This window comes from Malaclemys terrapin, chromosome 3, assembly GCF_027887155.1.
Source record: "Malaclemys terrapin pileata isolate rMalTer1 chromosome 3, rMalTer1.hap1, whole genome shotgun sequence".
NCBI classification, from domain to species: Eukaryota; Metazoa; Chordata; order Testudines; family Emydidae; genus Malaclemys; species Malaclemys terrapin.
In genome coordinates this window covers 101,040,732-101,063,642 of record NC_071507.1, presented here as the reverse complement: position 1 = coordinate 101,063,642, position 22,911 = coordinate 101,040,732, and the positions used below count along the sequence as shown (strand labels likewise).

At 38.8% G+C, this 22,911-nt stretch overlaps 1 protein-coding gene across 5 annotated transcripts in view; it reads left to right on the top strand.

The window, feature by feature from the left end:
• UTRN (utrophin) overlaps positions 1–22,911 on the top strand; it is a 565,558-nt gene that overhangs the window by 208,859 nt on the left and 333,788 nt on the right. For 4 of the 5 annotated variants that reach the window (XM_054021666.1, XM_054021667.1, XM_054021665.1 and 1 more), the window contains 8 exons: positions 3,480–3,630; positions 5,070–5,245; positions 6,628–6,763; positions 8,799–8,948; positions 10,126–10,210; positions 16,369–16,583; positions 17,825–17,942; positions 21,365–21,570. In XM_054021666.1, the coding sequence (XP_053877641.1) occupies positions 3,480–3,630; positions 5,070–5,245; positions 6,628–6,763; positions 8,799–8,948; positions 10,126–10,210; positions 16,369–16,583; positions 17,825–17,942; positions 21,365–21,570 (1,237 nt within the window). The remainder of the gene's footprint in view (positions 1–3,479; positions 3,631–5,069; positions 5,246–6,627; positions 6,764–8,798; positions 8,949–10,125; positions 10,211–16,368; positions 16,584–17,824; positions 17,943–21,364; positions 21,571–22,911) is intronic. The other variant, XM_054021668.1, reaches the window with a different exon arrangement.

The window sequence follows — 22,911 nt, the reverse complement described above, 5'->3', positions numbered from 1 at the left end:
TCCTCTCATTCCAAGGATACTCAGGAAACTGAAAAGAGACAAAGTAACATTAATCCTCATGGTCCAGGCATGGCCGAGACAATATTGGTTCATGGACCTACATCAGCTCTCCATTTGGTCACTGATAACTTATCTCTGATCAAGGATCTCCTGTCTCAGAATCAGGTCAAATCTTTGCATCCCAACTTTCAATCTCTCTACCTCATGGCATGGGGTTGAATTCTCAGAAAAAATGGTTACTAGTACAGTAACTGCAGTTGTGCACATATACATTCCACAACCCTCCCACTTTCCCTTCTACTACACACATTGCAGTGGGGTGAAGGAACAGAAAGGGAGGAGGCAGACATGCCTTAAACTTGGAGCATGAGGAGAGCAGGGGCGCATCATGCACTGCTTAGTGGTACTGCTGTCAAAAGTCTCCAATGTGTATTAGGCACATGAAAACCTGCAGTGGAATGCATATGTACACAACACATCTTGACGAACAATAGCTATTGTATAGGTAACTGGGTTTTTTTCTGCAGGGAAACTTAGCAACAGCCAAGTTTAGTGAGAAAGCCTCGACCTGGACTTAAGTTGTTTCAACTACCTGCAAAAGCAAATTCCGTTAGACTAGGTTTGGACTATATACTAGCTATATGTATTCTGTTCAGAGCAGGGTGAAAATGTTGGTGTGCTCACAAAGCTCTGTAAACTTTTTTCTGGACAGTCCAAATGTTGTAACTGAAGAGTTAATACAAAATGAGAATGTTAAAATGTGGGAGCTCATTAAATTCTTATTTATATAGAAGCATTAAGTGTGTTCTTTTACAGAACAGTTTATGTAAATCTCTGGTCTACCCATGAGTTATAGATAGGTATAATTTTTGCAATGGAAGGAGAATAAAAGCAAAACTGGTTACTCATGAGACAGATTATATTAATTAATGGAAGTCTTAAAGGTTGATAAGGTTTTAAAAAAAGTCATGCAAACAAATAATGAATGTCACTTATTTATGAGACAAAAAGGTATTTTAAAATAACACTGTATTGTTTGAATAACCATTTAAATATTAAGTTAACTAAGTATTACATGAGGTAATAATATCCCCTGACAAATGTGTTCATTTTCTAAGCCTCCAAAAAGCACATTGGCAATAAAAGAGAACTAGTTTTCCCATTTAGCTGTAGGGATCATTTTACTGGGTTAATTTCTTAAGGTGTGTGGGGGAAGTCAAAGCAGGTATTGGGAATTAGTGAAAAAAGAAACTTTCCCAATATGTTCCTTGTGTTTTTTTTTTTTTTTTTAATGATGAATAAATGTAAATGTAAAATTAACTATATATGCTAATATGAAGGAGCCATTTGAAGAAGCTGACCAGGCCCATGGTTCTTAAAATGTTACTGTTGGGATATTATAACAGTTTATTTGAAGAAATCAGAAGGTGTTGCATTCTCATTCATTGGCTTTTAAAAGATGAACAATAAACAGTGATCTCTGAAGAAAAAACGCTTGTACCTAGTTCAATGATTCATAAACCTGCAGGCTGCTTGCGGCCCAATTAGCACAGAGCCATGGCCCATGTGACAGCCTCAGGGCCATACAGGTAGTGTGTATATATATATTATGTAGATGCTGCCCACATAATACACAGAAAGCTGCATATGCATCCCACAAGAGTAAATAGGTTGAGAACAACTGATCTAGTCTAAAGCATACTCAGTTTGCAAAACTTTTTAGATTAAAGTTGTATGTAAATTAAATGCTGCTCATTTTCTAAATGGGTTGCATTACATGCTACAGATTTCAGTTTGGGGGAATAATTCATGTTTACAAGTTGAAGCCCAGATAAGTCCCTCCTTCCACCATTGTAAGATGTAAGCCAACTCAATTTAACTGACCTCGATAGTTAAAACTAAGCCAAACAAACATTTAAAAAAAAAAAAAAATCTAGGCCAGGAAATATGCACGAGTCTTGGCAAAGATGAGATCTATCTCAATCAGCAACAAGTGAAACTTTTTACATCACTGCAAGTAAATAACTGAAGCACAGTGGTCATGAGACTCGCTCATTAAAGTTAGATTTGGTATTTCCTGATGGGATACAATTAAATCAACCTATATCTGAACTTATACAGGAACTCCAAATCTGTCTACACAGATGGCCAATCAGAATCAATGATTTCAGAAATATAAGGATGAATTAAACATATATTAGTGTGTGAAACCAAAGAAAAAATTGAGATTGGTAAAAAGATGCTATGTGTTCGCAGTTTAAAATTGATTCAACATTTGTAGGGTTTGGTATCTCATGACTTAAAGACAAGTATACATAAGCATTATGAGGTTTTCCTTTTTAGTGGAACTCCAGATCCAACTCCTGTTGAAATTTATGGAAAAATGGTTCACGCTCCTACTGTGCAAACTAGTACCATGTCTTAATTTCTCTTTTTAAAAATGAACTGCCTTCTTAAACTCATACCAGATCTTCAACTTCAGATCCATTAATGTAGCTATGCAGATTTACATCAGCTGAGGATATCTGGCCCTCTGTTTTATATTTTATAAAGGCAAACAAAAGGCACTATTTTGAAGTGGGACATGATCTAGTCCATCAGTGTGTTATGTGTGTCTTCTGTATTGTCTGTCTTACATGAACTGTAAATCCTTTGGGGTCAGAGATCTTATCTACTACACAGTGCAGAAATACTGTCAGCACTCAAAAATTATAAAAGTCACATGCCTGGCTAAGAGTATATTCTTGGTTTTGTTAAAATAAATAAATAAATTAATTCCTTTGTTTGTCAGCCTACTGTCCCTGTCCATTTAGCTAGTATGAAAACATATACTACTACTGTACTTGACCTTTTGCATGTCAGAGAAAATGTTTGCCTGTTAAGTTAAACTTAACACTAATATGATGCTGCAAAAGTAAAATGTATTGAAACTTATTGTGTAATAAGTTCTGTGGGACCTACTGGATGCAGGCCTTTTTCTGATCCAGTTGAAGTGGAGTGGTAACACTCTCAATCTGTGCAGTGTGATGAAGATTAGCTTCACTCTTTTAAGTCTTCTGGCAGCAGGAAATCATGGTTTTGTGAGCAAAAAAACCAAGCTGAGCAATTAATCATATTTCATTTTTCATGCCCTCTGATGTATGAACCATTTAAAAAAATTGTTCTGCAGACCAGTTTTGCTGCAGCTAATTAATCTTTATTTCCCCAGTAATGGAAACCAAATATTCTTCAGCCTGCCCTCAGCTCCTTCAATTTAGAAGGCAGTGATGGTTTGTGTGGTTGGCTTTTGCAGTCAGTGCAATGACAGGAACTGTTCAGTGTACAAGACTTACTTAACTGTAATATATCAGGCCTTTCTATTTTGCAGGACAAGTTGTTATGAATTAACTAGTCTTAATATTAAATATAAACAGGTCAGCCCATCTCTTTTCCCTGAAACAGTCTAGGTAATTTTGAAACCCTTTCTTGTTCCCCAACAGTTGTTTTGACAGAGCAGTTGAAGACTGGAGGCAGTTCCATTGCGATCTCAATGACCTCACACAGTGGATAACAGAAGCTGAAGGGTTACTGGCGGATGCCCACACTCCAGATGGTAGCCTGGATTTGGAGACCGCTGGGATGCATCAACAGGTACGTGGCGTTCGGTCAGAGGACAGGAAAGCTGACAAAAGTTTAGCATGGATTTGAGCCAAAAATTCAAATCTGCCCATGCATAAAAATATATGCTTGAAATTGTGGTGGTCCTCTAAAGTTTTGCAGGAAAATATGTCTGTGTGTAACTTGAAATTGTTTTTCTGGTTGTAATTTCAGCTGTTTTTTTTTTTTTTTTTTTTTTTTTAAATTAGATTATAAATGTAAAAGTTTTAATCAGGAGTTAGGGACATAAGCCCTCTTTTCTGTCTTCTATTGATTTCCCTCCTCTTCCCCCTCCTCCCTCCCATATATAGGTTCAGTTGGCTACATTTTAAAATATATTAGAATTAATGTGTACTGTACTCCTTAATTGGGTATACTTTTTAAAATAATTAGTATATTTATAATTGGCCATTGCAGGGTTTAGTTTTCCATTCTGAGTAGAAAGCAAGCACAAATGTTTTGTTTTTATAAAACTGTTTTGTATAAAGACTCCAGAAAAAAAGAAAAATGTAATATTATTTGCTTTAGTTTTGCCTCTTCAAATTATGTTTTCCTGGTTCTTCTCATGTATCATCAGAAAGGGGAAGCAATTTTTCTGTTTAGATAAAATCTGAATTTAATTTTGTAAAAGCAAGAGGCTAAAGCATAACTTTAAAATAAACCCAAAACAAAAAAAATACCCTTAGCAATGTGCACGTGTCTATATTTTAGAAATCCAAATGTTAAATACCTGTGTTTTACAGGAGAAATTTATGATCTACTGAGTATTGCTTGTATTTTATTCTTGTTCTTAGTGCTGTTGGGAGTTTTCTTCTAGGGCATTTCCTTTCTCTTCCTTGAATCATCGTCCGTTCTGTTCTAGTTGCAAAGAGATCTGTACTAATAATGTAAGCTTTTTCTAGCTGATAGGGATATGTTAAGGTTTGAACATGACTTTTTCTGACTTCCCTCAGTTGCCTGGATTTTTTTGTAATATCTGCAGATCATGGCAGCATTGCCAAAATTATCCTTGCTAAAGTGTTGTAAGGTTACAACTACAGTGTGCACAAGTTCGGAGAAGAACTGGTGAAAAGTCACAATCTGTGGGCAATCTTAAAAAACGAAAAGAAAAATGTAGCACTTAAAAACAACAGGCATGAATGTAGATGCTAATGCTAACCATTTAAAGTCAGTTCCTTTATATTCAGTTGTATTCAATAGCAAATTGTGCATGAGTCTTTTTTAAATTATATTTATTTGCAAGTTGGCCTAGACTTAATAACAAGCATTTAATCATTCTTTTAAAGCTGCAGATTGTTGATGTAAAGTAGTTTAAAATGCTCTTTTTGGTAAAATAATATGCAGCCAGGATGCATTCTCAATGTTATAAGCCATAAATCAAAGTCAGTTTAGGTCAGTAATAAAATTCTGCATGGTTTTCATACTTGTGACAGGAACTTGAAGAAGGAGTCAGCAGTCATCAGACCAGCTTTTCAACACTGAACAGAACTGGGGAAGGAATCATACAGAAACTCTCCACTACAGATGGGAGCTTCCTGCAGGAAAAACTGGCGGGGTTAAATAAACGCTGGAAAGCAATTACTGCTGAGATCATGGATAGACAACAGAGGTAATAAGTTAATCAGAAATTTGGGTGTCTGAGCAGATATGATGGGGAGAATCTCATTTAGAAGACTCCAGAGGAGGTATAGGATTCTATTGCACACTATCATTAGACTGAATTTTCCTGACATTTAGACCCCGTTTTCAAACTGCCTCATAGAACCACTTTCTCATAAAAGCATCAGCAATTGACTACTCAGATTGCTGTTAACACGAACAAACACAAGCCCACCTCTTCCCCCTCCCTACAGTTTTCTCTATTTAAAATGGCTTCACTGCAAAATCAGATTATTTGGAAGGACCACTTCAGTTCAACCTCACCCAGAGGAATTAGCTGTAAGTACATTTCTGCTGATTTTTAAATTGCAATGACCTGAACATATTGTCTGAAATCCAAAAATGAAGTAATAGAGGACACAAAGAGAAAATATATTGTTTGTAAGAGTTGAAAGCCTCATACACAATCGTTTGTTTATCTGAATGGACAGTTTATAAATAAGATCAGAATCCATTTTGAAGGAGAGAATATAATCAGAGAATATAAAGATCAGAATCCATTTACTACTGTAAATTTTGTGTAAAAGATCAAAGTTCAAGGGCAGTCTGAGCTAAACGTGCACATTTTCAGTATTTGTATGTGGGATATGAAATCCCCATGTGTCATTAATTTTAATGGAAATTGTGAAGCTAAATCCTCATAATTAATACTATTTTTGAGTTTTCTGAAACAAATCTAATTTTAAGTCTTCGCTGCTGCATATAGAAAATAAATAAAATCTTCTTGATTAAGTTATTAGGCAAAACCTGAGTAAGTTTTCATGTGCTACAGAAATAAGTTTTTTCCCAATGTTTGTATGTTTAGAGGCTCTCCTGAATATTTCCCCAAACAATGGTCTTTTAGTGGCTTATAGCAATTAGGCCCTAGTAATTTCTGAAACTTGGCTTTCTGATGTCTTGGTTCATGTGCACTTTTTAATGTAATATTTTATACAGATTTTTGGAAAAACCTATTTGGAGATTTTTAAAGTAAAGTTTAAGCCATAGTTATTCGAATGTGATTTGCTTTTTTATGGTTGAGGAAAGAATCCTTTGATCAGCAAAACCAACTCTTTTGGTAACTGTCATTAGTGTAAAACAGAGAGCTGCATGTCATATTGGAGATAGTATGTACCATTCCCACACTGTTAGCGGCTAGGGCAGAATATCTCACACTGCAACAGGCGGTTAGTATTTGAACGTTAAATTTTGCAAACATTAGATTTGCTGCAAGCGTCTTTCTCAATAAATACGTATTTTCTTCCACTTTTAATCAAGTTGTCTCCATTTGATCATATATATTGATTTGCTTCATTTTGGTCTGTTATCTGCTGTCGGGTTTGTGTGTTTTAGACTGAAAGGAGAGAATCAGCAGCTAATGGACTACAGGAAGAAGCTGGATGAGTTTAGTTGCTGGTTGGAAAATGTAGAAAATTCCCTGGAAATGAGACCTACATTCAACCATGAAGAAAACCTGCGAGAATTAAAGGCAAGATAGATTAAAATGTGTATGAGTGCATGTGCGTCTTTCACTAATTCTGAATCTGCCACGGTCCAAATGTGGGACAAATATCCAAAATGAGGAGAGGCACAAGAAAAATAATATTGCATAAAGTGACATCGGATTAATTACCAAAATAAGGGACAGCTTTAACTGAGGGCCGTTGAGAGTTGTGTATGAGGTAGGAGAAGATGCCATTGGATGCAGTAAGTCAGCACACACTTATGCTGTGGAACCTTAGTGTTTTTGTTATATTCTCAGTTCAAAAACAACAGCTGGCACTTCAGAAAAAGAATTTGTGGCACATGAAATAATAAGGGCAACTGCAGAACATCAGATATCTTCATGTGACTAAACAGACTGAATACCATCAAAAATTATAACAAGGGCATCAAATTATAATTTGTTTAATGTGGTGTTTTTACTTATCAAAGTGAGTTGTATTAACATTTTTGAGATTGAAATGTAGGAAGTTATAATTAATATCACAATGCATTTGAGTACTATAAAGTTATCCAATGTGTGTCAATGTTTTATTGTACTTTAAGGAAAATAAGCAAGTAAATAGCGAACTAAAATACTTGTAAATAATGACACCTGCGTCCTGTTACTGGGAAGCCGAATATTTCTTTAATTGTCCTTTAGTCAGCATGGAATACTTTTGGTTGTCTTTTAAATTTTATCAGTGTTGAACATGGAGAACATAATACTGTTGTATCTGTGAGCATGATAATGAGAGAATGCTATCAGGACCCGAATAGAATGGAACAGATCAGTCTGTCTGGCAATGCTACTTGGTTGAAATTTCAACTAATAGCCCCAAATAGAATACAAAAATCAAACTTCCTCCAAATCTGTTTAAATGGGGTATATTGGTTAAAATTACATCAATTTTTCATTCAAGTGCAGTTTATTGTATAGTGCCCAACCAGCAGTTATCAAAACTAATCTTATCATTTCCTGATCATTATATTCTTCCTGCCCACACTTGGAGCCAGAACCCGGCTAGGAAAGTATTACTAATGATTATTATAGGCACTCAGATATTCTGATGATGGGTGTCGATATATAAAAATGTGGATGGATAAATGATTGCATACATGTTCTCCTTGTTGTTAACAATGTAATTATTTATTTAGTTGTGCTAGGTGCTTTGCAGACAAATAGAAGACCCGTTCCCTGTTGTGCAGTGCTCACAGTTTAAGACCCTGAACACAGACAGTTTTTCCCATGTATAATCCCATTGAAGTCAGTTGGGGACTACACGCAGGACAAACTTTTTGCTGGATCTGCCCTGCCATGTAACATTAACACAAGCAAGAGTGAATAAGGGGGGAAGATTCAGGGATCAAAATAAAATGAGGTTTTTTAAAGGGTAACTTTAAAATTTCCTCTTAACCTCTATTTCCCCCCCTTCCTGCCGTGTCTGCCTGAATGGAGCTTGTTGCAGGATTGGGGCCTTAGTTTTTAAAGACTTGAAAACTGGTACAGACTGTAGTTTTAACTGAGGTGGGGAGACAGGTAATCAGTGCTTTATAATTTGAATATATTGGCCACACTAAAAGGTAATCAAACCAAAGTATGCATATAGCAGTTGAGTAGCTTTCATAAGTAATGTATAAAAGCAGATCCCTTCGCTGTTCTCTGTTAGTTTCAGTTCCTCAGATTTTTCTGTTTCATGCAGGAAGAAAATAAACTCTGATAGTCAAGTAAAGCTTTTAAATACTCTGAATGTTTTCTGTTGTTTGGAATGTTGTTAGTAGAGCCCTGCAAATCTGCGGATATCTGTAGACCATGTTTGTGGATTGTAGATTGGATGCGGATACAAATTTTGTATCCACACAGGGCTTTAGTTACTAGATCTCTAGTTTATATGCTGTTCAATTTGGTTAATTTTTCCTAATCAACTCTCCAAACGTCAAATTCTTTAGTTAATTAAAACATATTTGTATTTGTGTGTGTGCGCGCGCGCACTCACATGCACAGTCATCTTCAAACTAAAGTTCTCTCTTGCTCCCTGTAGGGCTTAACTGAGGAAATGGAAGTACAAGGAGAAAAATGGAAATGGTTGAACAGAACTGAATCTGAGGTACTTTCAGATAAAATTCTTGGTTTTCAGGAAAAAGAGAGAATTTCTGACGCCTTAAGGACTATCAATATGAAGTGGAACAAGGTGTGTATTTTCTCCATATTAATTATGTATAGTCAGCATGTCTAGTAGTTTATTAGATAGAGGTCTGTCCTCCTTTCCATACACATGTGACTCCCACTAATGCTTTCGAAAGCTATCCATGCACATCAGGGGAAGGCTAGACTCCATAGTGTAGAGCATAAGTACTGTTCCATGTCTAAGTGCTAAGCTCATGTAAAAATTGTTCAATCAGTATGAATTCTCCTTTGGTTTGGATCTTTCTGGTTGAACTGGTTTTCCTTCAAAGAGCTAGAATGAGACAGGTTTTTTGTTTTGTTTTAAACAAGCTGTAAAGTATCAATTAGAAATTGACATTTCAGAAGCTCTTTTTAATAAGAAATTGAATGTTTGCAATTATCATAGCAAATATTAAATAAAACCAAACTCAAGTTACATGGGGAAGTGTGGTGGGTCATGTCTTACCTGGATTCTCTTTCCTTTTAGATAGTAGGAATTAGAAATTCTAATGAAATATGACCTCTTTGGCTTGATGACCTGATGAAGATAGGAGAATACTGGAGTATTGTGAATGAGGTTCTGTGTGAAGATTGATGGGACAGTTTGATTGTGGGTCAGGAATCTTAATATTTGCTAGGGGGAAGAGAGATTTGGTAGCTGTGGGGAGGAAAAAAAGATGCCTGTATTACTCTTGCTGCCTCCTCAAGCTAAGTAACCCTCTTCCTTTTCCTTTCCCTTTCCTTTCCCCCAAAATAATAGTTTAACTAAATTTGGTTGGCTCTAGTAGTTGAATAATTTTTATACATTTTTTTTTTTAAAAACCTCACCTCACATTTAGTACATCTTGTGTGCCTCTGCTAATATCTCAACTAGTAGGGAATGCATCAGAGCTTGGGTACTTGGGCAGAAAAGAATGGAAAAGATTGTCTCTGACCTGTGTCTAAATTCTGTTCTGTTTGACGCAAACTTAACTTAGGTGCACACACACACATATAAAACACTACACTGTGTATAGATATAAAAACTCTTATCTGAGCACAGGATACAATTTTCATTGTAAACATAGTGTTAGTATTTTAGTATATTTTGTGATCAATATTTTAGCTATGTTAATGAGTGTTTCTTTGTAGCTGTTAAAAAGCAAACACCCTTCTGGTGTTTTTTTTTTTTTTTTTTTTTGCCCTTCCATGCTGTGCTGTAGTTGTTCAAAGAAGTACCTGACAGAGTGAGAGAACTTGAGGCATATGTTCAGCAGCTCCATCTTGTGACACAGGCAAAGCCTTCTGGTGAGTGATGAGCAGAAAACATATTTTACAGTCATGTCTAATTTAATTGAGTTTAATCCTGTTGGCAGTAAAAAAAATAATTGTACTAACTTGGGTGAAGTGGAGATTATAATATGAAGATTTTGCATCCGTGTATTTAGGACTGCTTTTGTATTATTGGCAACACTGGAGCACTTGACTGGGGAAAAGGACAAGTTATAGTTTTTTGTTGTTGCTTGAGAATTGAATATTGATGAATAAAACCACTAGTTCTTTATTATTTGTATTACCATAGTGCTTAGGCACCCCCATCATAGACCAGAAACTCAGGTGCTGTACAAACACAGAACAAATACAGTCCTGCCTGAAAGAGATTACAATCTGAAATTAAGTAAATGGATTCATAATGTTTTTCAAAATTCCTCACCCAGGAAAACTTAAATGGAGCAAATAATTCTGTTATAATTTCAGCCTGTCAAGGGTCTGTATTGACTTGAGTTGAAATCAAGACTGTTAAGCGAACAATGGTTCATATTTTTTATTACTGGAAGGCAAATGTCCATGATTTGAACTCCTGCTTGATTAACTTGTTATCTGCGCAGTAGTAATTTGTGGCATTTTTGGAAGGTGATCTGGTGATGCGTTGAAATGTGTGTTTTAAAATATGCACATCTCAAGCCACCTGACTGTAAGCTTGGGAGCCCTCAGCGTAACCAGGTTTGAGTGTTGAAGGAAGGGATAGGGACCAGACTAGAAGTGTTATTGTTCCTGCTCCATCCAACCAGACAACAGGCCAAGCTGTGAATTGCTAAATCTGTTCAAGGCCTTAAGCCGTATTTTAAGTTGTTTGTGCCTGAGGTGAGCTCTGTGTTGAGAAATTTTAAAGATCTTGTGGTTTTTCCACCAATAGTATTAGTTTTGGACCTAGTCATAATGGAAGAAATACTTCAGTTCTTCTTTGAGTGCTGGTATGTATGTGTATTCCACTGTGGGTACACATGGGTCTGGAGCCAGAGAATTTTGAAAGCAGTGTCTGTTGGTCCGCACGTGCACCCTGGCTCATCTGGTGCTTCTGTCTGAAGAGACAAAGGGCAGGGTAGACTGACCACCTCTCCAGTTCCTTCTCACTGCTGCATGGTCTGGGTTGGATACTAGGCCATGCCCAGGACTCCGGGCTTTAAAACTTGTGCTTCCTGTCTGCGATCCTTCTCGGTCAGCGACGACCTCTAATGCTCCTTGTACACCTTGAGGAAACCCACATTGCAGCAAGGTGGGAAGGGTGGGAACTTTGCCTCCTGTTGCACCTGATGGAAAAGGCCATGAGGCCCAATATGACCACAGCTAGGGAACTCCCAACCCCACTTTCCTATGCATCAGCCAGGCTAAGCAAAGAGTGTGCCAAATCAGGAGTGAAGGAGTGTGCTTCCACAGAGCCTTTGGTAGGGTCTTGTTGAGAGAGGAGGGAGCATTCTCATAAACTTGAGGCTAAATCTTCCTTCAAATCCACTTAGAAGAAGTCAGATCCAATCTCGCCTAAACTGAGTATTAGCTCAGCCCAAGAGAACTTAGAACGTACTAAGTCTCAGAGGCTTGATAAGAAAGCTCACAAGTCTAGGGCTTCACTAGTAGTGGATCAAGGTCTGGTGGTACTGGTGTCTCCAGTACCACCCAAGCACAAACTCTGGATCCTCCAGCACTGATGAAGACTGATTGCTGAGCGCATTGGTCACCCACAGTACCATCTGCAACGGTTGTGGCACAGACTTTCTTTATTGCGGTTCCAGTGGTTCAGACAGACAGGAATCCTCTCACTCTGGGAAGAGCTGAGGCCTACTCTCCTCCTGAGGATATATTTGCTCTCCCAGACCCAGAGTCTCCTACTTCTTTGGATCCCTCCTTTTTGAGAGAGGTTGCAACTCCACCACAGAAGCTGGCCTTTGGAAGGAGTTTGTCTCCCATTCCATTTCTGGGCTATGATTTCCCTCCAGCAGCACCATGGGCACTGCTTCTGGAACTGGAATAGATTTTTTTCTTCATTGGGAGATTCTGAACCGCCCAATGAACCTATATGTCCTCCTCCTCCAAGACAAACCTTCCCAGTCAGAAGACCCTGTGCCAACTTGTGACCAACCTTCACCTTACCATCCACCTCTGAAGTGTTGACCACCGTGACCCCCATTTGACCCATCCTTTTGGCCACACTGGGGGTCATTGGACCAATGCCATCCTGTTGGTCTGGTCTGCTAGGGAGTCATCCCATCCCTTCCCTCCTCTTTCAGGGGACAACTGGAGCTGTCCCTGAGCCCTACTGAGGAAGGAGGAGTATGCGCCAGATCCAATGTTTCCATCAGATCTGATGAGATTGCCATCTTAAGGGCCAGACATGGTGGCGACTCTGATATTTCCATCTCCCCCCGATGACTATAATCAATTCCAGGAGCTGCAGATTCCTGTTGAGGAGGTTCAGGATCCTTAACCCAAGCTCTTGGACATGCTCCAGTACAATAGCCCTCCCAGTTAATGAAGCCATCCTGGAACCAGCATGGGTGGTCTGGAATATCCCAGCTACCTGCATCCCCATCCCTAAAGGGGCAGAAAAACGGTACTATGTCCCTGTCAAAGAGACAGAATTCCTGTTCTCTCACCCTACTCCTAGTTCTTCAGCCACTGCAGAGCGATCTAGACAACAACCTTGATCTACCCCAACTGATAAGGAGGGCAAATGTCTCAACTTATTGGGAAAGAAAGTTTTTTCGTCTTCTAGCCTCTGGTTCAGGATAGCCAGTTACAAAGCCCTACAGGGTATGTCTTCCTGAATTGTTCAAAATGTGTGGATTTTACTGACAGTCTCCCATAGCAGGACAGAGCTGTTTCAGGCTATGAACTTTATCATAGATTAGATCAGGGTGGCCAACCTGAGAAGGAGCCAGAATTTACCAATGTACATTGCCAAAGAGCCACAATGTACATTGTCAGCAGCCCTCCATTTGCTCCCCACTGCCTCCCGCCTGCCGGCAGCTCCCACCAATCAGCTCCTACTCCCCCCTTCCCATGAAATCACTGTTTCACGTGCGCAGGAGGCTATGTGCGGGGGCGGGGGGAGGAGCAAGGGCATGGCAGGCTCAGGGGAAGGGTCAGGGGCCTTGGGGGAAGGGTGGAGTGGGGGCAGGTTTGGGGCAGAGCAGGGGGTTGAGCAGTGAGCACCCCCCAGCACATTGGAAAGTTAACATCTATAGCTCCAGCCCCAGAATCAGTGCCTAGGTAAGGAACTGCATATTAACCTCTGAAGAGCTGCATGCGGCTCAGGAGCCACAGGTTGGCCACCCCTGGACTAGATCATAACTAAGGCTATGATTTTGTCATGGGTATTTTTATTAATTCGCGGACAGGACACAGGCAATAAACAGTAAATCACAGATTTGTTGAAGGTGGAGTCCAAGCCCTGCCGCCCCGGATTGAATTATTAGAATTTTCAAGAAGTCACGGAGATCTCATAAAATCGCAGAATCCGTGGCTTCAGTGACCAGTTCATAGCCTCAATCATAACCAGCCACAGAGTGCCTGTCATGACCTCCCCTGCCCCCCCCCAAGACTTATGGTCTCATGCACGTACCTGACACCTTTTTCTAGACTCCACCTTTGTTTCGCCTACAAGTGTGGCTTCAAACTATGTACTTGCCAAACCAACAGTCGTGAACACCATAGTGACTGTTCCCAGCAAAGTGATGTAATCCTTGTCATGGTGGAAGAATCCCTTCCAGCTATGTGTTGGCATTCTTTCCTTGCCTCCACAGGACAATCGTTAACAACACATCCCTAATGGGAGCGCACATGAACAACAGTGCAGTGCGAGGCACCTGGCTGTTTAGAGAGTCTATGAGCTACAAGCAGTTTGAAACTTTCCCCCGTTTGTTCAAGGTCACCATCCCCTCATAATGTCAGACAGCATCACAACTGTCTTTTACATCAACAAAAAGTTGGAGCGAGATCCACCCTTCTGTGCACAGAATTGGTTAGTCTGTGGAACTGGTGTATTGATAATCAGATTGCCCTGGTGGCAGTCCTCCTCCCAGGAACCCAAAATGTGCTGACGGATTCTCAGCTGACACTTTGTGGTGGATCATGAATGGGTGCTTCACAACTCTGTGGTAAACAATATTTTTGCTCTGTGGGGGTCCCCCACCAATCTGCCTCCCAAATAAATAGGAAATGCAACATATACTGTTTTAGAAGAATCCTGGGTTGCCACTCACAGGACAGTGCTCTACATCTTCCATGGTCAGATCATATGAACTGTGCCTTCCCTCCACTACAGCATCAAGTTTTGTGCAAGATTTGGCAGGACAGGGCATGAGTTATTCTTATTGCCCTCAACTGGCCCAGACAGTTTTGGTACCCAAACATTCCTACACATGTCATCTCAGGCACTGATCATTATTCCTATGTTTCCCAATCTCCTTACTCAGTGGAATGGCAAGATCAGGCAACCCAACTTGTGTCCACTATATCTCAGAGCCTGGATGAGCATCGTCCTTAGAGTAATTGTGCACTGAAGCTGTACAGAACATCCTTTCTAATAGTAGGAAGGATTCCACTAGCAGATTCTGGAGAGACCAAATTAGAACTCCTCCACCTATTTAAAAAAAAAAAAAAAAGTCTATTCCTCAATGGAACTTGAATCTTGTTCTCTCAGTACGCCCTAAGCCTCCTTTAGAACCATTAGCTTTCTTGCTCCATCTCTCTACTACCAGGAACGAGACCTTGATGGACAGGAATCACCTGAGCCAGGAGGGTTGGTGATCAGGGCGTGTTGATGGCCAATCCTGCCATAAGGATGAGGTTTCATTACGTTTCCCCCCTAAATTCAACCCCAGAGTAGTCTGAGTTTCATCTGAACCAGTCTATCCATTTACCTGTATTCTTCCTGAAACCTCATGCATCCTTAGAAGAAAGGAGGCTCCATTCCCTCAATGTTTGGCAAGCCTTAGCTTTTTAACAGCAGAGAATGAAAAGAATCAGGAAATCCCCTAAACTTTTTGTCACCATAGTGGAAAAGGTCAGGCTGTATCCTGTCAAGCAATCTCAGAATGGATCTCTGGCCATATTTTTCTCTATCAGTTGTTTAATCTTCCTCCTCCTCATGGGATAAGAGCTCATTCCCCAAGAATTTAAGCAACATTTATGACGTGGATTCAAGAAGTGCCTCTACTTGATATTTGTAAGACAGCTTTGTGAAGCTCAGTCCACATATTTGTTAGACGCTATGCCCTGGTACCAGGCTCCTCTGCTGATGCATCTTTTGGAATAGCAATCCTTCATTTGGCTCTGCCATCTGCAACCTCACACCCTCCTTCTGTTTGAGTACTACTTGTCAGTCATCCACAGTGGAATACACACAGGGACCAGCACTCGAAGCAGAAGAGAAAGTTACCTACCTTATAGTAACTGGAGGTTCTTCAAGATGTGTGGACCATATCTCCATTCCACTACCCACCCTCCTTCCCCTCTGCTGCTGATCATCTCTGATTCATGGTGGAGAAGGAACTTGAGGTAGTTGGTCTGCTCGAGTCAGGGTGTATGTCTGGACCAATGGCCACTGCTTTCAAAGTTCTCAACTCCAGATGCATGGAGTGCATGCCTATCTACAGTGGAATACAGATAGGGCCTATACATCTCGAAGAACTTCCAGTTACTATAAGGTAAGTAACTTTTCTCTTTCAGAGAGTGTCAGTAGTTCCCTTTCCTACCCCACTGGAAAGATCTATATGGCCAGGACCTATGCACTCTTCTTTGGACCTGATATTTTTAGTTCATCAAGTTGTTATTTTTCTAGAAATCATGATTCAAGTTTTATTTTTGTAACATTTTCTTCTTTGGGAGCCATTGTTGTTTTCTAATGAATGTGAATCATTGTGTCACTCTTTACTGGCATAAAATCAAGTGACATGCATTTTGTTTTCTGTGTGTGTGTGTGTGTGTGTGTGCGCGCGCTGTTGTCAAGGTGCTTCAAATATCATTGTTGCTATTCTTTCGCTGTAGACACTGGCATGAGTTTGTAGATATTACAGAAAATGCCATGGTTTTTTTTTAGTTCTCACCAGTGTCACTTTGGACTTGATTTTTTTTAAATATTAGGGAATGAATATTTTTAAAAATGCTGACTATATTTATCGTTTCAGCGTATCCTGCTGTCCAAAACGTGGTGTTAGTATCATCTCCCTTTGAAGCTCCTGTACAGACTCAGCAGACTTTGGAACTGTCTGCACCTGCTGATCTGGATAAAACTACAACTGAACTGGCTGATTGGCTGGTGTTGATTGACCAGATGCTCAAGTCAAACATAGTCACTGTGGGAAATGCAGAAGAGATCAATCGGACAATTGCACGAATGAAAGTATGTCTCACTGGAGAAGCTAGTAATCTTGATGTGCCACAACAACTTTAATATTTTTTTTTCAAATTTCTTTATATTCTGTGAGAGAAGAAACAAAGAGAAAATTATTGTACCTTACTGCAGCTAGTACAGAATTATTTGAAAATGACTGTTTGAAAAATAAAAATCATAATTCTAAAATTGTTGTTCTTTCCCCTTTTAAGCCTTTGGTCCTACATCTCCAGGCCCGTACCGTTTTTACGCCTAGACCTTTTGATTTGGAGAAAAAGTGCTATATGTAGAGTGTATATGTATATATAGGGGCATTACCAATATCCTTTGCTGGTATATGCCTTTTGTTGAAAGTCAGTACATCAGCTTTTGGTCAGTTTAGAAAGCTATGCTTATTATCTATGCAATATAAGGGTATTTTAGACTGTATTATAATGCAAGTTAATTTATTTCCATTTAATTCTGAATTAGAAAGATGATTGTAAATGCTAATGTTAGACACTCACAAATATTTGTTTCTGATCATAGACCATCTGAAGCTGAGCCAGGACTAGGCATAGATGTCTGTGAGTGTCTACATTAGCATTTATGATCATTTTACTTATGTTAATTGTAAATTAATCAATGCGAGTTACAACATGACCAAAAACTGTAGTCTAGGCAAACCCTAAGCAACTCTTTGTATTGTGACTTCTAATGTCAGAATTTTTGGAAGAAGAGTTCAATGTATGGTAGCTTTAGAGAAGTGTTTTTTTTTTTTTTTTAAACTTCATTGCATTCATTACATGTGGGTATAGTAATTAGTCAGCACTTTGCCAAAATCATGTGATACTCACTCACATTTTTGGATACAAGACATTTTTGATTGCATCAAACAGGCTGATTTTCCTTTTCCTCTTTAATAATGATTACTGTTTAGTAATAGCCTTGTTAGGTTTTATAGTGAGAAACTAATTTACAAAAGAGAAAAAAGAGGCAGCCAAAAATATTGTGCAGCACTTCCAATTAATGTGTAGTTCACATAGATTAATCTGCACTTCAGAATCTTCAATAATAGCCAATCAAAATAAAGTAGCTTTATGATACTGTGACACCGAAAGTATGTTATACGTGTAATATAGAGATGGTAACACCTGTCTACAAGTACAATCTGTCTTAGGTTCATAACTACATGTAGTCCAGAAAATGTGTTTATAATGTTAAAATTTGCATTTTCTAATTTAAAAAAAATCTAATATTGATTCTTACAGATAACAAAGGAGGATTTAGAACAGCGCCATCCTCAGCTGGATTCTGTTTTTACTTTGGCTCAAAATTTGAAAAATAAAACTTCCAGTTCAGATGTTAGGACAGTGATCACAGAAAAATGTAAGTTCTCCCTTTTTTTGCAAGCATAATCAGTTTTTCATTGTACTAAAATAAAGTATTATTTTTCTTTCCTGGTAATCTATGAACATTTTCCCTAATTATAGCAGACTAGCTTGTACGCATCTAGGACTTAGCAGTCAAAACAGTCAAATGACTTTCAGTTTCCCAGTGTTGTTTAAAAACACTCTTCACTAATTAAAATGTTGCTGCTTCTTCACTGTCCATTTCTTAAGTATGAGGGGAGGAGGGGCAATATCTTGGGTAGTTCAGTACAGAGTAGCTCATGAAAGGCTTGAGAACTGCTGGCAAAATCCTTCCTGCTTATTCTGTTCATCATATTCAGTGGTATAAAAGAAATAATGTATTGTTTATTTCATTATGAACTGCTGTGTTCTCAACACTTTGTAATTGAGGGCAATAAAGACTTTGCTAGTGTTTGTCCCTGTTTGTTGGGTTTGGGGAATAGGAGGGAAAAAAGAAAAAGCCAAGATAATTGAGTTGTGTGTTGAAAGTGGAAAAAAAACTTTGATAGAGATGAAGAGTGGAGGGTTAAATTGAGCATATAATGGGGGTGGGGGGAAAGGTTATTTCTTATCTGTAATAATAATGCACCTTTACCCCGATATAACGTGACCGGATATAACGCGGTAAAGCAGCGCTCCGCGGCGGGGGCATGTGTGTGTGCGCTCCAGTGGATCAAAGCAAGTTCGATTATAATGCAATAAGATTTTTTGGCTACCGAGGACAGCGTTATATCAGGGTAGAGGTGTATGCCATAAAAACTTCAGAGATTGTGAGTTGGATTTTTAAAGCTATTTAGGCATTGCTGCACTCAGTGTTTCAATGGTTAACTGACAAAAGGGAGTTAGGCCCTTAGTAACCTAAATCCCATTGGCGGTCCTTTTTGAAAATGAGATTTAGTTGTCTAAGTCAGTTAAGCATTCCACTGATAAGCACCACAATGCCTAAATAATTTTAAAAATCTGAATCCTGGTTTAAATGGACAGCCAATGTAGGTAGTTGTCTCAAGAGTTTTTTTTCATCCAGCTTTGCAGAGGAGACCTGAATGCTCTGGAGATTCTCCTCTTCAGGTCATTAGCCAGTGCAGAATGTTACACCATTTTCACTCCTGTTGTTTTCACTTTTGCCGTTTCAAGGAAATCACTGATTTTTCACCAGCAAGTGCTGTTTGCTTTTGAACCTAACATTTTTCCGATATAGTAACATTTTTCTGTTAGGAGTGCTGGAGCTCTTTCTTCATAGCTCTAATTTAGCACTACTGAAGTCATGCCTGAAATCATCCTGAAACTACTCAGGTTGCAGTTGATGACTCTAGTATATACCAATACAATATCTTTACTGGTATAAGTCATTGTCAACATTCTTCAGTGAGAGAGTTGTGAAGCTGAGTGTAGCATTTCTTACTGGCGAAGGATGAGTAAAGAGGCCCTCATGCAGATAAGAGAACTCTTATGGCTTAGAATAATTTGAAATCATTTATAAGGGATTGGAATTCATATAAGTGCCATTAAATTAAATATGTCCCTTTTCTTTGCCTTGGTTCAGATGTGGAAAATAAAATGACTTGAGTACCCAAGTGTATTTGATACCTACTTATATCTGTTTAACAGCAAAATAAATACCCCTGGAGCTGATAAATATAAATTAGAATCAAGCATACTTAGTATTATTTATTATCTGTATTGAACACAGGCCATTTTCCACAGATCAGAATAAAGGTGATCGAGGTATTGTAAGGTAAATACAATAAAGAATGTGAGTTTCTCAGATACTATGGTAGCTGGGGTCATGTAAGTACCTAAAATAGACAGATAGCATTAGAAATAGAAAGGAAATAAGTACACAAGATTTTTCTGTTAAAAAAACAAAAACAAAAACCTGTCCTATGTACATGAGGCACTATTAGTATAAGTGAGAATCTTTTCTAAAAAAGCCGTGCTCAGGATGTGCTCTGGAGAACAATGTAATCCATACGATCCACAGGTGATGGAAGTAACAGTACGGAAGGAAAACGGCAATGGACGTAATAAAATTACCATGTCATTTAGAATTCATGCTGATACTGTCAAACTTTAAGTAATCTGTTTGATTGGCTTTGACAGTGGTTTTCTTATCCATGCACAGAACGTTTCTAAATCTGTCCATAGAAGCCCTAATCGATTTGAAAGAAATTTGATTTTTAAAATAATAATAAAATATGCCTCATGTAGATAAGAGACCCATATCATACCATCAATATAGAAGTGAAACTCTCCATAGATTTCTTTGCAAACTTGTACTTAAAAATTCAGTGGAGCACTATGTTTCTGACTATAGGCTTTATTTACATAACTTGTTGGTAATTATTACTTCAATTGACTTCGAGAGTTATTTGTGTGAGCAAGGTGGGCAGGATTTAAATCTGTTCAGGAGAGATGGGTCTCCTCATTGTTAAGGCTGCAACCAAGTTCTGTATGAACCTTATGATGAGCCACTTCTGTAACTTAGGCTGGTATAATTGGCTAGTGTTGAACATTGCCTAACTTTACTCTAAATGGAAAGGAAAATATTTCTTCAAAGTATGATGAAAATTGGTCAAAATTCTAGAGTAATAGGACATTTTATAATTCCACAGTCGGAAAATCTGACATCTTAAGTTTCTTCGTTTACCTCTAGTTCTAGTAACAGAATGGTTTGTTACTACCACTTCTAACTTTCAACGTAGCTAAGTCTTCTTGACACCTCTCGAACTGGTAATATTTGAAGGAAATACATTGTAATGAATGATTATTGTATATTATTGTAAAAGCTACTTAGGCCAGGTCTACACTAGAAACTGTTTTTGGTATAGTAATGTAGATTAGGGATGTGATTATTTTTTCTCTTGGGTGACATTTCTATATTGGAAAAAGCCCCAGTGTAAAAGCAGTTATACCAGCATAAAAATACGTTGACCGGTGTAGCTTATTGCAGTCAAGAGGCCAGTATAAGCTATACTGGCTCAAGCACTCTTCTGCTGTTGTAAGCTGTGTCTTAGCTGGCTAACCCTCCTAGCGATCAGTGGCTGTCCTGGCAAACTTTTCTAGTGTAGATGTGGCCTTATACCCACACTTTATTATTTTGCGTATCGCTGTAATTGAACTGTGGTGGACTAACTGTATACACATTAATAAAAACAGTCTTCCTAACCCTATTCACTAATGTTTATCCATTGGCTAATCTGTATAACCACTTGCCCTTTTTTCTTGCCTCTGTGAATATGAATACTGATATGCAGCAGAAATATTTTTATGGGTCTTGCAGCAGCTCTGTATACAGATGGTTTTGCTCTATTTCTGGTGGTCACAGGAAACAATAGATAATGAAGTCATGGCTAGTGGATGTGAACTTCAGGTTATAACTTCCTGCATTCTCTTCTGCAGTAGAGAAGGTCAAGAACCAGTGGGACAATACTCAGCATGGTGTGGAGGTACGGCAGCAGCAGCTAAAATACATGCTTTCTGACAGCATGCAGTGGGATCAGCAAAGGCAAGAAATGGAACAGCTCATAGGGCAGTATGATATCCGTCTGCACATGCTTCTGCAGGCTCCTAAAGAGACACTTATCAAACAGATTTCTGAAAACAAAGTAAGATTTGTTCATGCTTTCTAATTCCTTCTTCCAGCTGTATGACTTCATTGGGTCAGCATAGGGTCTTCTCTGACTTAGAAGTGTATGATTCAGTATTGATAACATCCTTTGACAGGTCCTCTGTGCTTGTTTGAATATATACCTTTGTATGTAATTATATATTCTAAATAGCCACGTTTATTTTTGTTCAGAATTCCTGAGCCTCATGTTTGGTGAAAAGTAGTGAGTTTATGGTGCGTACACGAGTGTCTGTATATGTTTATATAACCGATATATTTATATCACATTCACTTAATATCTCCATCAAATAAATTCCCTTACTTAAGCACAGGATTAATGCAATGTGCTGACGCAAGTCTATCATACAGTCACTGAACATAGTGCATGTTACTTCACAGCAACTTATTAGCCCTACTGGAGACAGTGGAAGTAATTATTAGAGATGGGCCAGTTGATTCCAGAATTGACCTGAATTGTCACCCCAAATGCAGAGTGCAAGGCCCTTTAAGGACCTCTTATTATGAACCAATTTGAATAAATGTATCCTCTATCCCTCATGAGGCTCCCAGCTTTTGATATTCCAATAAATCCATTGTAGTACATCAGTAAGTACAAGTACAACTGCAAGTCCAGGGCTGGCTGCTGCCTTCCTAGGACATGAGAGATTCTCAGAGATGGGCCATGCTTCTCTGATGCAAGGAAGGATAGAGTGGGTTAGGGGAGGAGTAGGACAAGATGAACTAAAGCTACACAATGATTGAGTTTCCTCCTCACTTTTGAATGTGGATTGTTCTTGGGGGGTGGGGTGGGGTGGAGGAGTGAAGGGATAGAAGCAGTATGTAATTTTAGAAAAAAGAATCTAAGGGGAGGGGATCAGGATAAGAGTTGCGTTGCAGAGGGTGAGGAAATGTGATGGTGAGAATTTATCAAAAGTTGTAAAATGAATTCAAATATTCTTCCTCGAGGGCTGGTCCCTATGTGTATTCCACATGTGGGTACTCATGCACGCCATGTGCCAGAGTCCAGAAATTCTTCATAGCAGTGTCTGTTGATCTGCACATGTGCAATAGTGTTCCTCGTGCTTCTGGTCGAGGGCGGTGTGGCTTGACATCTCTCCAGTTCCTTCTTACTGCTGCATGGCCTGAGTTGGGATTGTGTCCTCCTTCAGTGCATAATCTGTAAAGTAAACTCGTAAATAGTTTGTATATATTTAGTTTTAATTAGAATAAATCTATAGTTAGTAAGCTTATAATTAGTATAGGATAAGTTCAACCCCTGCACTGTTTGGGGGACAATCCCCGAATCCTGGGACTATGCCATCAGTGATGAGCATCAACG